Raw genomic sequence first — 14,406 nt, forward strand, 5'->3', positions numbered from 1 at the left:
AGGTAGTATTCCCTGTTTCCTAATACGGCCTATAATCAATACAGGCATCAAGTGTTGCGATCATATATGTATAGCATTTACCATGCTGTTCATCCTGAAGCCTGTTTTTGCCAGTAAGTTTTGGTGGGTGTATATTGGGTTCCTTGGGCACAAGCAGATGTATTCAGAAACTATGCAGATAAAAACCAAATCATGTAAGAAATTTGCAGTGTTTGTGTAAAAGTCTAGGGACAGCAAACTTTTCAGTGCTCATTACTTGAAAAGACCAGTTAGTCAGAATTTCACTTCTCGTTTTCAACTGAGGCTGTCACATAAGTAGCATTTATCCAAAGTTACCATGCAGTGACACCAGAAGTGCTTGGTGTGCCCTAAGAACAGACAACACCGTGTTCCTGTGAGGCTGGTCAGGTACTGGAAGGGGTTGTGCAGTGAGGCGGAGCACTCTGTCCCATAGGGTAGATGAAGAGTTGAGTGGATATAGCCCGGAGCTTCCGGGTTGTGTTAGGCCTGCTTTGAGCAGGGCTTGGGGTAGGGACCTTTTTTCTGCCATAAATTGTTCTGTGACTGTAAAACAAAGGAGCAATGTCTGGTGGCCTCTTTGCCGGGGGGTTCAGTTGGTGTTTTTAAATTGTGACTGCTGTGAGATGTCATCAGTGTATCTTGTGGGTCTGTGATTCTGACTGCTGTAATGAGTTCTGTCTTGATGTGGTAATGAGTTATCATATTCAGTATTCATCTCTCTTGTTTTTGTCACAGTTCTGTATGATTGTGTCATTTTTGTATTATTTGAAAGTATTTCTTCTACAAAATAAAATAATTTGCCATAAACAGAAATAGAGTTTTGCTATATATCAAAGGTATTTTTTGAATGTTTTATATTTCCTGTGTTCCTGGTGCTTTCATTAAAAAAAATGTATTTTGAATAATACTGTCATTTAGGTGAATGTAATGAATTTTCAAATTAAAGTAGGAGAAGAAATCTGAGAAACTGGAGATCCTAGAGAGGTTACACTGAAGACCTGAAAGGGATGCAGAGTGTAAGGAATGTCAGGTATGTTCTTCCAAGAGCTTATCACTCATGATAAGATGACAACTGTATCAGCAGCTCATAGTTGAATATTCCCAGAATTCTTGGGTAACTCCACTTAAAACACAACGAAATGCCTTTTTTCATAGTAAACATTTGTACTTTGTAGATTTTTTATTGAAAGCAAGTTGGCATTATTAGTTCTGCAATTATGACTAATTCCAAGGTGGAAACCACTCAAAAGAATACTGGATAGCTTTTTTAGGCAGGTGTTTATTGCTGCTTTCACAAAGGAAACCTTAAACCTGCTTTAAGTACAGAAAGGCCATTTCTCAGTTTCCCTCTACAGCCCTAAGCTGCAGGAGCACAGGCAAAACCACAGCATGGACATGTGACCCCTGTCTCCGTCCAGTATTCGCAAGGCGCAAAGGGTATGACAGAGTTTAGGTTATTTTTAAACAGCCTGCTAGAAATAGTCATTTGGAACACCAACAGTCTCTGTCTCACTGCCATCAGGATCAACAACAAAAGCTGTAATGGGTACGTCATTTTGGATTTTCTGTTATGAGACTGAAGTATTATTTGTATTTCTTGCTGCAGTTCTTGTAAGCACTTTGCAAGCCCTACAGGTAAGCGCAGAATAAAAAGATGATTTTTTTTTCCCATTTTTTAGGAATTAGATGAACTTTGTATTTTGTTTTCAGTGGATGTAAAACTGAAATTTGAATTTTAGGGAAGAGAGCCCTTCACAGCTTGTTTTGACTCTCATCTCCTTTATAACTATAGAGTTGCACATCTTTGAAAGGAGGAAGCACTTACCAAGAGACTTGAGAAACTGCAGGCTAGCAAAAGCAAGAACAATCTTTTCTAAAACATCATGTGAGGTGTATTTTCTTCATCCTGATATTACACAATTGACTGAGTATCACTGAAAGAAATACTGAGGAGTAAAGTTGATTTAATTTTGGAATTTTAAATGTCTGTTAAATCACTTGCTTGCACTTTAGACAATCTCCATATTCTTGGATTTAAAAGCTGTTTAGGAGCTGATTCGATTTCTAAAAATTCCTTAAAATTGAGGATATGTTATCTATGCTATAGAATCACATTTTCTATAGAAAATTGTTTATTCTGTCCTGTGTTTGCAGTTTGACCATCCAGCTAAAAATATACTGTCAGTAGGAGACTTAATGAGTTCAGCTGTGGTAATAGGCAAGGAAAAAACCTGAAATGAATTTAAGAAAGTCTGTCCAGAAAAAAAACGGGGGGATTGAGACCTTTGTGCTCATTTGGTAAGTGCACAAAATTACTATTCTGTGTCTAGGGCACAGTGTTTCTGTTAAAGTGTGTGTCTTTGGCCTAGAAGTTCCCAGGTGTAGATGTGTGACAAATGCTGCTTGCTGTTTTCCATATTTCCCTCTCATAAACTGATTAAAGAAAATTACAGTTACATTATCAAGAAAATAAGCGCTTAGTGTTTAACTTCCTCCACAGAAATCAATTGGCCTATTAATACTGATTTTAATGGACACAAAGAACACACACTGGCAAAAAGCTAGGATTTCTATCACTTTTCCACTTTTCACTGACATGGTTATAAAGGCCTGGGGCTGTTACTGATCTGTGAGTGGCAGAGGACTATGATCTGCAGTGCTGCGTGTGTGAAGGGTAGAATCAAATCTCTTCTCTAAAGATTTACTCCTTGCTCCAAAAAGGTGTGGGAACTTCAGCTGTAGCAAGCTAAGTGTTCACATTTCACAATAAAATCCAGCATGTGGCTTCTGCATGAGAAGTCCTAGTCAGGAATAAGGAGTACAGGAACTACCGTCAGCTCACAGACAAGAGTTGGAAGGGGCCGTGTGTCCATTCACAACAAAAAGGTTTTGTACACCCGATATCATCAGGCTTGCTTTGCTGGCTGGGCTCCTTGCGTGGCACATCCATAGATTACTGCTCCAACACACTGGCACAAAAAGGTCTTCCAGAACTGCATTCCTTCACCTTTGAAGTGAGTTGAAGTCACGAGTGCACCTTCAGTCACCCGTGGATATTTTCATGGGTGCTTGTGCAAGACCTCCCTCTACCTGGCTGTTGAATCTGCTTGGAAACACAAAGCACAAGGCTGGATAAAGGCTTTTACCTGAGGGTAAAACCAGTCTGTACAATATTCCAATACAGGTGAATGTCCTGAAATAGAACGTACTGCACAGGTATAAACACATACATGGGCTTCACAAAAACAGTTACAACCTCTGTCTTGCAGAATATAATCCTGGTGACTTGAGCAAAATCTGTGCAATCAGAACTTTGGAGATTCTTATCTTGTAGAAATCAAATACATTGCTGAGTGTGATAAAATTCTCGAACACCCCACTTACACCTAAAAAAACAACAACAAAAAAGGCAAAAACCTCAAACCCCAAAAATATGGTTCTGAGATGTAATATTCTGTTAACCAGCCTAATTGTTGTGGGGAGATTTGTTATATATTTTATATATTTGTTCTATATTTTAGAATGTCCTAGCTTTTAAATATTTTGAGAAAACTTAAGCAGACATTTTGAAAAGGAAAAGTAGGCTGGCATATAGGAGAGGATCTTTCAAGCAATGACAGTTGCATTGAAGAAAAGGCAGAAGGCTGCAAGTGAAGGGATGAATGGATGGATAGATGGTGAGGAGAATGAAGAAATGAAGGTAAAAGGGATGAAAGCTTTGAGGGAAGTTTGCAACATATGAATATGATACAGAAGATGGAGGTAAGTCAGTCTGGATAATCTTGAAATGGAGTGCTAGGAGAATGAAAAATGCAAGGGATGGTGAAATTGTGGTTTGTCTCATATCCAAGCTGCTTTGATTACATATTTCATAGAGCAGCAACCTGAGTGTTGCTGCAGAGTCAACAGGAATACTTGCTGGCTTGCACGCAGCATAATTACGATGCTTTTTCCTTGTGAAAATGTGAATGTTTTTGCTGTTGCAAAAAAAAAAAAAAAAAAGCAAAGAACAATTAGCTCAGGCTAGGGAGGGAAAAAAGCAGCACACATTCTAATAGTGACTTAATAGGTAGGGCAGGGTAAAGAGGCTTGCAGCTTAATCCTGCAGGATTGCAGGCTGGTCCGTCTCCCCCTGATCAGATATCCTATAGACGGAGGATGCAGTCACATGATTGTTACTGCTTCCTCCCCATGACATCACTGCTGTTGCAGCCATACCACCCCAGAAAGGATGCTATTAAAATCTTTGGGATTGGGCTAAATGATGTTGCATTGCAGGTAAGCAACAGAATTCTTCAGAAAAATGATTTGCTGGTTGCTCTCATGCTGCCGTCCTAGAGCTCCAGCTCTGTCGGACAGAGTTTCTGCTGGAAAATAAAGCGGCACAGTTTCTCTGCAGGCAGAGGGTTTGCAGGTGCAGAGGCTGCCTGCTGGCTCTGTGCTGATCTCCCGGCTGACATCTCCAGTAGAAATGCTGCCAGATGGAGCTTTATAGCTGAAGAAGGCCCTTTGTTCTCTGTATTTTCTGATGGCTCCTTCGGGTGTCTGCGGAATTCTGTATTTATGTGAGCAGCCATCATTCAGTCGTGTAAAGAGAGAGAGCAGCAATAGTGTTTTGCTTCCATTCCCTGTTTTTCTTTTTTCCTGGATGCCTAAAGGAAGTTGTTGTTGCTGTTGTACAAATAGATGTAGCTAAGATTATAAAGGAACGAGGATTAACTTGCTTGAGGGGCTAAGAGGTGTATTTGGGGAAAGAGGCTTTTCCTTTATTGTTAATTTTTGCTGACGTGGTTTCAAAGTACCTAGTCCGGCAGGTTTCTTGCATAATTTGCTATACTGTAGGATAGGTTTTTCCTTGTTGTCCAATATAAACACAAAATATCCTTTCCCAAAATGAACACAGGAGATGACAATCAAGTTTTTACTTCTTTGCAAAATGCCAATCACCAAATGGCTGAAAAATCCATGCTCTGCTGTGTTTTTGGAATTTATATTTGTGGAGCAAAGTCCAGGGTCTGTTTTCCTGGTGTGAATGTTTAGTTATGCACTCTGTTCAAATACCTGAATATACCTGTGAAGGAAAAAATGGTGACTCTTCTGTGTTTTTTTTTCTGTATAGCTTTTAAAAATATTAAAAGGTTTAAAAATTTTAAACGTCTAAAAATTCATTCCAACACAAATGTTACGATCTGAGAAACTAAATTAATTTTCGAGCTTATACTAGTCAGAAAATAAAATTATAATTTTATGTTAACAATTCTTATAAATAATTCTGTGCCTTTTCCAAAGAACCGAGGATGACTCAGCCACAGCTTCACCCGGCAGAGAGTCAGGTGACTTTTCATTGCCATTCTGCAGGAAGTTTTCTTATTCTTCCCAATCCTGTTCTTTGTTCAAAAAAATTTTTCCCAGTATTGGAAAAAATCTGAAAATTTGGCAGGCCTAGAGTCTCTTTGTGCTCACCCATACATTCAGGGGGAGATTTTTGGTCTCCCATGCTGAAGTAGGTTGTACATCCTACTGAAAGACGAATTCTGGTTTCCAGTGATCAGGTATGCAGTAGAGTCAAAATCAGAATAACGCAGAGCCAGGGGGAGAAAGCAGATAATGAATTATTGAAATGAAGTAGGAAAAAATAACAGTTGTTCCAAATGGAAATGAAAAATAAATTTCAATTTTTGTATTTACTCCAACAGAACTTCTGCAAGTGTTTCAAGATTGAGCCTCTGAAGTGACAGAAGTGCAAGCCTGTTGCTGCATGAGGTGATGGCATGGTTTGCATTGGCGCCTGTGCTGAGTTTCTCCTTGATTCTCTCTGGAGTCAAGGCTGGCTCAGTTCCCTCCAACACTGGCCATGAGTGGAGCTGTGCTCCTGCTCACCAGGCTCACTGAGGCTCAGCTCTTTGCCCATGTGAAGAGCACAGCAGGGCTGCCACACTTGGATTCTCCAAGTGTGATGGGTTTCCTCCTGCTCTAGATCATATCTGAATGCTTTGTGGAAATGTGTTCCAGACAGTGGTTCTCTTGGTCTCCTGATTTGAGTCAGACATCTTTTTTGCAACAAGGGAAGGCACCAGCCTTCTGTGTGTGCTGGGTCATCAACTATAAGGACTTAAGTTCTTTAGGAATTACTTAGTATAAAAGGGTGACCCTGGAGACATCCCCAGCTGGAAGGTGCTCTCTCTGGCAGCACTAGGGTGCTGTGCTGGGGCTCCAACACGTGGCTGTGACTGCTTAGCCCCTGTGCACGTCAGGGCCTGCCTTGTAAAGATTGTACCTTTTCAAAGGTAGTGGTGGTGGCTTTTAAGCAGGGCCCAGAGGAGAAGAAGGAGATGGGGAGCATTTGCCCTGGGGTTGAGTCCTTTCTATCTACCTGGAGCAAAGTGGCTCTCTGGAGTGCTGTTAACCTCCTGGGCCTCGGAGCTGCTTCATTGTGAAGCTGTTGCTTATTAGCCTGGAGGGGAAAGTGAGCAGGATCATGATTGTAGCCCAGTGCTGGGGGAAGGGGGGGCTCCTGACCCCCATCTCACCCATGGCTCAAGGCAATCTCTCATGTCTTGGTGGTCAGTGTTGTGTTGCAGGAGCCTCTCAGGTTTGAACAGCTCTTAGCTCAGCATGGTGCACAATCCTCCAACAGCAGCGTTGTGCCTGTAGGTACCAGTCCTTTTCCAATTTGGTTTTGCCATCACACTGCAACTTGCTGGGTACCCAGGAGGGGGTTGTGTGTTTGTTTTTCCATTTAGTGAAATGGGATCAGGTTGTAGAGTAGGTGTCTAATTCATTTTTTGGTATATATGTGCGTACATATACACCAGGTGTTGGGTTTTCTCAGCTCGCTTCATTTCTAGTCCAGCAGAACCAAAAAAATCACGCACAGTTGTTAATGCCTAAAGAGAACTCTGGCAGGGTTACGGTATGCTGCTATTCCTAAAACACTTTTGACATTTTGCTCTTAAGCATCACACTAAGGAAAAGGTTTCCCCATCTTCCATGAATTGGAGCTGCCTCAGTGGGATGAAGTAACTCGTCTGTAGCTGTGCAGCCCATCAGCATCAAACATAGCAGTGAAAAACAGTGCCCTGCAAACAGGTAAACATTACCCTCCATCTGTGCGTCAATGACTCACTGCCGCCACTCAGATCATGAGAAGTGACATGGTAAAACAGTTTAATGGTTTTCTAATGCAGGTTTATCAGCTTTATTTCAAGCTGAAGGCTTAAAAAGGTTTTTAGTGAGAGGTCCGTTTAATGCCATTGAACACTTATTTAAGGAGAGAGCTGTTCAAGAGTAACTATACATCACAGCATTTCCCTTCTGACAGTGCAACTCTATTCTCCCAGAATTTTTTCTTTTTTTTTCTTTTTTTTCCAGTCCAAAACTTGTTTTTCTGCCATAATCTTACAATTTTCTGAATGAGGAGGCACAAAGCAGCAATGGAACCCCAAATCTGGTGGTGCAGAGTTCAGCTGTGTGTGGCATGAGGAGGAAAACTGGGTAGCACCTGTGACCCTGCAGCTGTGGCTTTAGAACTCTGTGGCAGTAAAACCGGTTGGCTTGGAAGGGAAATTCCCCTCTTTTTTTGAGAAAGAGGACTTGAGGGAAATCAAGACTAGAAACCACACATGGTGATACACTGTTAGCCTGATTTCCAGTCTGTCCTGTCTCCTGAATTTTGGTTTCTTACTCCAGAAGCTGAAGGCTTTCAGAGTTTTCCTAATCAAATCTTGTTTCCTTCAAGAAGTAAGGGTGTGGGGGGTTGATACAGCCTGTGGAGCTCATCTGCCCAAGCTGCTGGGCTCTTAGCAGAGGGGCATCCTGTAATAGATGTGTTTCATCTCAGTTTGAAAACTGCAGATAGATGTTCCAGAGTCAGCATTGCTTCCCTCCTCTTTTTTCCACAGCCCCAACATCTGCACTAACAACTAAATTTATTGGAGGGACCTTTAAACTCGCTGGAAAGAGAGATGTGAGTTTAACGTTTTTTTAATATGTAGCCAATTTTGGCAAAAGTTCCACTTGGAGCTGGTAGGGAAAGAGCTAGGATTTTTTTTTTCTTTTTTCTCTTCTTTTTCTGACATAACTCAGCAGCTGCACTAATTTTGCTCAGACTTTCCAAGAAAACTCAAATAGGGAGCAGGCACATGATATTTTATACCAGAAAGAATTGGTTTCTAAAAGGGGAGTCATCATGGGAAGAAGCAGGAGGCAGGATGCTGGGGTGAGGTTTGCTCCTCAGAGGAAGAGAATGCCTCTCAGGAAGAGAAAAGGAGAAGAGGGAGTCAGGCTGTCATGGAAGGATGGTTGGTTATCAGCTCCTGAGTTGTGCTGGTGCACCCAAAGTCTCCCCATGGCTCCCTTTGCCTGTGCTCCTGTTATCTTCTCTGTGTTCACTCTGTAAGCATGTGTGGTGGCTGAGGAGGGGCAGCTGAAGGCTGTGGTTTGGTCTGGAGGAGTCTTTTATGCCTCAGTTTTCTGCCATTTATCCCAAATGTTCCCTCCTACCTTCCCCTTCTCTCCCAGGCCCTCTCCCCTGTGATCTGGTGCCCTGTGTTTTTTGTGCACTTCTGTGGCTTCATAATTTTTTCCATAGAGGTTACGCAGGGTAAAGCTGCACATTCAGAGATGTAACTGTATTTAGCTTGCCCAGACTATCGTAGCAGGATATGTGGTGGTGAGGCCATACAGTAAAATGTTTCAATATTTTACAGTACTGTTTCCCATACTGCAGCCTGCCTGTGCTAGTGTGGTGGGAGACTGAGGGTTTGCAGGGCTATTTACTTGTATATGGAGGTGCTGCAATTGGTCCTTGAATTGTAGGAAAGGCATTTTAATACCCGTTTTTTCCCTCTGTATTTTCCCAGTTTAACTATTCATTGCTTTTTATGTGCCATATTCTGTTTCCAAAAAAATCTGTAAGTGGGTTTAGCATTTTCTGATTATTTCCAGGAGTCTGAACTAGATTTCTCTGATTCAAGGCCATTTTAACATCTTAAAACTCCATCATTAAGACAGAAGGTCAATAACTCAATTGGCTTGTTCAGTTAGAAGCTTCTAAGTTGCATAGTCTTAAATTGCCTGTAGATATTTTTCATCCTATAGAAAATTACCCATTTAAGTTGCTGGGGATTCAGCCTGCTTGCTTTTGCTGAGGACATCTTCCTTGTAAAATCACCTAACAGCATCTTACTTCTTGTTTCATAACTGTTTACCTGCCTCCTATATCTTGTAAGATGTCATGTTGATGTTTCTAGATCTTCTACATGGCAGGTGATGGAAGGGGAATTACATCCACACCTCCTTGGCCTTTGTGGGTCCAGATCTTGGTCTCTGACTACTCCCCAGAAGACATATAATCATCTCCCTGTACTTTTCATTCGCATCTTTCATGATGACCCTGTTAATAATCTTGCTTTCTGCTTCCTAAACTATCAGGGCCATTTTCTCTGGCTAGATGGTGATGAAGACCTGTGGTGTAACCATGGTCATCTCTAGGAACTTTCCTTCTCAGCCTTATCCTCTTATGGTTCTTTCTGAACGCTGACTCTTCCAAACTCAAACCGTTGTATGATCCTCTGACTCAGCTCACACTTCTGGCAGCACTGACATCCTGCTCAGTTCAGGCCCTGGGCGGAGAGTGCTCTGTGTCCATCTCTGTGACTAGGTCTAAATGCCTTGAGACAGGGGATGGATGGATGCTGGCAGAGCACTCAGCTCTCAGGATGAGGTGCCTTTGCTTGACAGATCACACTGAGCAGTTAATGGCCATGAGGCTGGGGCACCCTGCTGGGCTGTTCTGCGAACTTGGTACTTGGAATAGTCAATACAAGTATTAAGGGTGCAGAGCGTGGCAAGCCATCTGTCAGTATGAAGGCGTCTTGAGATGATTCCCAGTAAAATTGCGTTGTTCATTACTGAGCACTGTAAAAAATAAACCCCAAGGATTTTCACACCCCCCATGCTCCTTCATTTGTGCAGTAGCTGCTGTCGTGTCATGCCACATGAGCACAGCTCATCCAACTCTTCAGGTCAGTGGTGGGCTCAACTCTGATGGAGTCATGATTGAAATGACCTTGAATCACTTCAAAAGCTTTGTGTCTGGAGTAGGATCTCCTCTGTTTCATCACTGTGTGTGTATTGGTACTAGAGCATAGAAAAGCCCTGAGACGTGCCATATTCCCCTTTTACGTGTTGGCTGACGTGTGACACGTTTGGAAGAGATGGAGCAGGTGATGCTTTGGATGCCCTGAAAACGTCACTCCAAATGTGAATTGAAGAACTTGCAACTGGCATTTAGGCTTCTGCTTTCTTCTCCCAGCCTTTTGCCAGGTTCACTTATTCCTTATGCTACAGCAGAAGAGAGGTATGCTTTGCAGCCTGTGTGCTGTCATGTTTCCCATAGCAACATCCCCACTGCCATCTTCAAGGAAAACAGCCTACAGATGAAAGCACATAGGTGAACATTCATCTGCTAGAAACATTTGAAGTGTTGAAGTAATTCAGTAACTGTGATCTGTTGAAAGTAACTTGAAACTTGTTGGAATTGCATTAAAAATCATACTGCCTGCCCCACTGAATGTGTCCAATTAAAACAGAAAACAGGATGAGGAGAACATAGCATGGAACTAGCATGTCTAGGAGCAATAGGCCAGGGCCAAGACTTTTCCTTTGATGACTGTTCAGCTAGTTGTTTTCCATCAGTATACTTTTCAGCCCCTTTGAACCAGGGGATGTTTTGGTCTGTGCTTGCCATGTCAAATACATTTCAGATCCGATCAGTCAGTCAGCATACTACCTAGAATGTCAGTTCACTGATAGAACTCTTCTAGCTATGGCTTTTACATTTGTACATGCTGTAACAGTGCTCTAAATCTGAGAGTTTGTCAGCATTTTCACTCTTAATGCAATTTATCCCTCTTGTGTAAAATCTCCAAGCTGCAGTGTGTCATACAGCTGATCCTAATCACATGATGAGTTTACTCACTGTGAGACTTGCCAGAAAAAAAAGTCACCCTAAATATAATATTACTACTACCTTTTGGTTCTTGAACAAGAGGTGAGTAAATGTAACAGAAGAGACCTTGTGTCCATGCAGTACCTGCTGTACTTGTTAGTGTGTCCCAGCCCATCAGCAGCTCCCAGTGTTCACACCCTGGTTTCTGTAGGCTGTTTGCATGAATCTGTTCTTGGCTTTATTTATGTAGGAGATTTCAGTGATTACTTAAAAATTGTCTCGCTTTCTGCAGTCATAAAGCTTCACAGGCTAATCTTTGGGCTAGCTCTTTTGGCCCTTACTTCCAGCTGCTCTCATGCATTTGACATTTGTAGGGTAACAGTTCTTTCTTTCTGGCTTCGGAATACTCTGTGCCAGGCACGGCTAGTTGGGAGATCAGGGACTGACCATCAGGCTGATCTGGTCCAAGATTTCTGAAACATATCTAGGGTTATGTGGTAGCCAGGAGAGCATCTATCAGGAGGCACAAGTGCCAGGCTAGTACTGTGACCTCTCGTGAATGGATCCCTGCCAGGACCTTGCTCTATCTACAGGATCACAGTAGTCTGGCATGGGTCTAAATCCAGGGAAATCTGTTTAATCTGAACCCTCTGAGTTCCAGAGGTATGCAGCTCAGTCAGATTTCTTTGTTTTCTAGTTCACTTTCTAGAGAGAACCTATTTGCAATTATTAAAGCAGAGCGTTGACACAAATGTTCAGTTATAGATACATTAAACTAGACAGTAAAAGTGGGAGCTGGCTGTTCAGAGATGCAGAGGCTCGCTATTGTATTGTAGGGAATAAAATGGCTGATGGAATTCAAAGCTGTTAAAGGCAAAGCAAAGAGGAAAATGTCCCTAAGAGATCACAGAATGATGGGCTCCAAACTGGCCACTGTTTCTCAGGGAGTCATAGCAGGCTGCTCAATGCAAATGCTGGATGTCTGCCCTAGGAAAAGTTGGTGGGACGCCAGAAATTATTAGGAAAAGAATATGGGGACAAGCAGGAAATATTAGCCCTTGCACAAATTATGCTGCATCAGCATCTGAAAAAATAGTGGGAAGGACAACAAGGACATCTAAGACATGGAACAACAAAGGGACAAAATGCATATGCCAGACAATTCTTCAGCAAGACTTAACACCTTTCAGGGTAAATAATCTCTGTCAGAGCATCCAAATCTCTTAGATGCTCAAGTGTGAGGAGATGCATTTGTTACTAATTCTGCATGTCATTATGTTGCAATTGGTATGTTACCCTCTTTAGATCAGATGAAGATGTCTACCTCTGGCATCTCTTTGTGATCAATAAACAGAAATTATCAGTTCGGCGAAACAATCTGTCTCATTCTAATGTAAATAATTCCCTTCCTCTCCTCAGCAATGAAAGCAGTCTAGATTTTAGTGTCCAGAGTGTATTGCTGCAGTACACCTGACTACAATTCAAGCTTGGATGTGATTAATTTGCCCTTAATTTTTATGTATTAAATATCTATAATCGAGTTATTAAATTATTATCTGTAACTGGAGTAAGGCTCCAGTTCTGCTGGCAGAACTGGAAGCATCTCTGCAAACTTCTTTAAGAGGGCAAGTTAGCCTATCTTGAAATAAACTTTGTAGATTTTTACAGATGCTGGAGCGAAGTGAGAGAAATAAATGCAAAATAAAGAGAAAGAAAGGGATACTTATGGTGCTTAGTGCTAGGACATAAGATGGAAACTCTGTAGTACTCAGTTCAAAAGTGCTGTAGCTATGTGTTTTTTTTGACTAAAATTGGATTTTGCATAATCTGATATCACATCTCTGCTTTCAAAAGCGTAGTACCTGAAGTGAACTTTACAGCTGACAATCATCCAGTTCGCTGCAACTTCCAGGTACTGATATGCTACCTAGAGTTCAAAGCTTGTTTGTTTTCTTAATCTTCCATGGCCCTGTGGTCTCTAGCACATTTTTTCTCTCCCTGGATGTGTTGTGTAGCACGTATTTTTGGGGTAGATTCAGGCTGAGATTGTAATTATCCTACATACTTGTGGTTTGGCCTGGTATTATCCATCACAGTACTGTCATGTGCTGGGCACTGACAACATACTTAAAAAGCTATTTTTTATGTGATATAACTAGCATGTTGGGTAATTTTCTTGTGGTGTGAAAGAAAACTTGCCAATGCTTGCAATGTGAGAGTTCCCAGAAGTTTGTTTATTTAGCGGGTTGGGGCTGGCTCGTGCAGGCAAGCAGTCTGAGCTGCACATTCTTTACAGGTCCTTCTTTGCTGTATGGTAAGAATAGGGTGAATTAACTGGTCTGCAAAAAAAAATCACAACGTTACAAAATAATAGCACAGTCTAATCCTTTCACCTCATTTCAGCTTCCTGTTCCAGTCCTGGGAAGACATTGGGCTTAGTGCCCTCTTGCAACTTTAGCTGCCTGCTGACAGCCACATCATCCCACCTTCAGATTCTCATTTCACTTAGCAAATGTAAGAGTGTGCTCTCACCTGCTTGGCAAAGTATCACTGTTCTCAACTGTCACTTCTTTTAACTTCTGATTTTTAAATCACCTCAATCCTGCAGCAGCTTGTTTGTGTTCCACAGGTCTGTGTAGGACACCTGCTCTGCTTTCAGTTTCCTTCCCCAGGCTGCAACTCCCTTGCTTGATTCTCTTTCAGACAAACGTGCCACGAGATTACTTGGAGCTGACTTGATTTCCACACTTTAAAGGGCTTCTATAGTGTTATAATGGTAACCTGCTGGTTGCCTGTAATATAATGCTTTTCTCAGCTGCTTGTGCTCAGCACATTGTCTGTGTCATCCAAAATTTCTACATGGTGAATTGCAAAGAGCAGACACTGACAAAGCTGAATATTCACATTTATTACACTACCAAATCCCCACCAGGGCAAAAATGGACACATTTCAAGTAAAATAGTTGAAAATGAGGAGAGGGGGGAAAAAAAGGCAGCAAATAAAGGGGGCCAAGCAAAGTATCATGGTGTATGGGCAGTCAGTTAAAAGCTTATGTGCTGCATTTCTGCCTGTTCCAATTACAGAATTGGGAAGTTTCCACACAGATTCAAAGATCCAAATTCTTTACTTGTGACATCCCCATTCCTGTACTTGTTGAAGGAAAGTTGGTAGCAGCCATTGGTACCATACGGGCCTCATCAGTGACCAGCAAAAGTTCTCTCATGTCCATCAAGGAGCTATAGGCTCTGCAGTCTGTTCTATACAGCTTCTAAAGTCTGTATCTGTCTCCAATTTTCTTATGCTTTCCCATGTTTTTTTTCCCTGTAATTCCATGATAACAGACCTTTTTAGGCTTGCCATTTCAGACTAGAGACCTCAGGTATTCTCTGGAAGATTCCATTTTTCAGGCACCAATTTTAGGACGGATAAGATT

The 14,406-nt window shown here is 41.8% G+C and overlaps 1 protein-coding gene across 2 annotated transcripts in view; it reads left to right on the forward strand.

Annotated features, from left to right (window-relative positions):
- The first annotated feature begins 4,197 nt into the window (after positions 1 to 4,197).
- The window catches only part of CLCN4 (chloride voltage-gated channel 4), a 39,015-nt gene continuing 28,806 nt past the window's right edge, over positions 4,198 to 14,406 (forward strand). Inside the window, exon 1 of one of the 2 annotated variants that reach the window (XM_027890261.1) lies at positions 4,198 to 4,299. Coding sequence is in view for 1 of the 2 variants with exons in the window: in XM_027890260.1 (XP_027746061.1) it covers positions 10,363 to 10,381 (19 nt within the window). In the remaining variant the exon portion in view is untranslated. Of the gene's footprint in view, positions 4,300 to 10,158; positions 10,382 to 14,406 lie in introns of those variants that run through there. The other variant, XM_027890260.1, reaches the window with a different exon arrangement.

Source organism: Empidonax traillii, unplaced genomic scaffold, assembly GCF_003031625.1.
Source record: "Empidonax traillii isolate 1590-97213 ecotype Southwest subspecies unplaced genomic scaffold, ASM303162v1 scaffold282:size975252, whole genome shotgun sequence".
Classification (NCBI taxonomy): domain Eukaryota; kingdom Metazoa; phylum Chordata; class Aves; order Passeriformes; family Tyrannidae; genus Empidonax; species Empidonax traillii.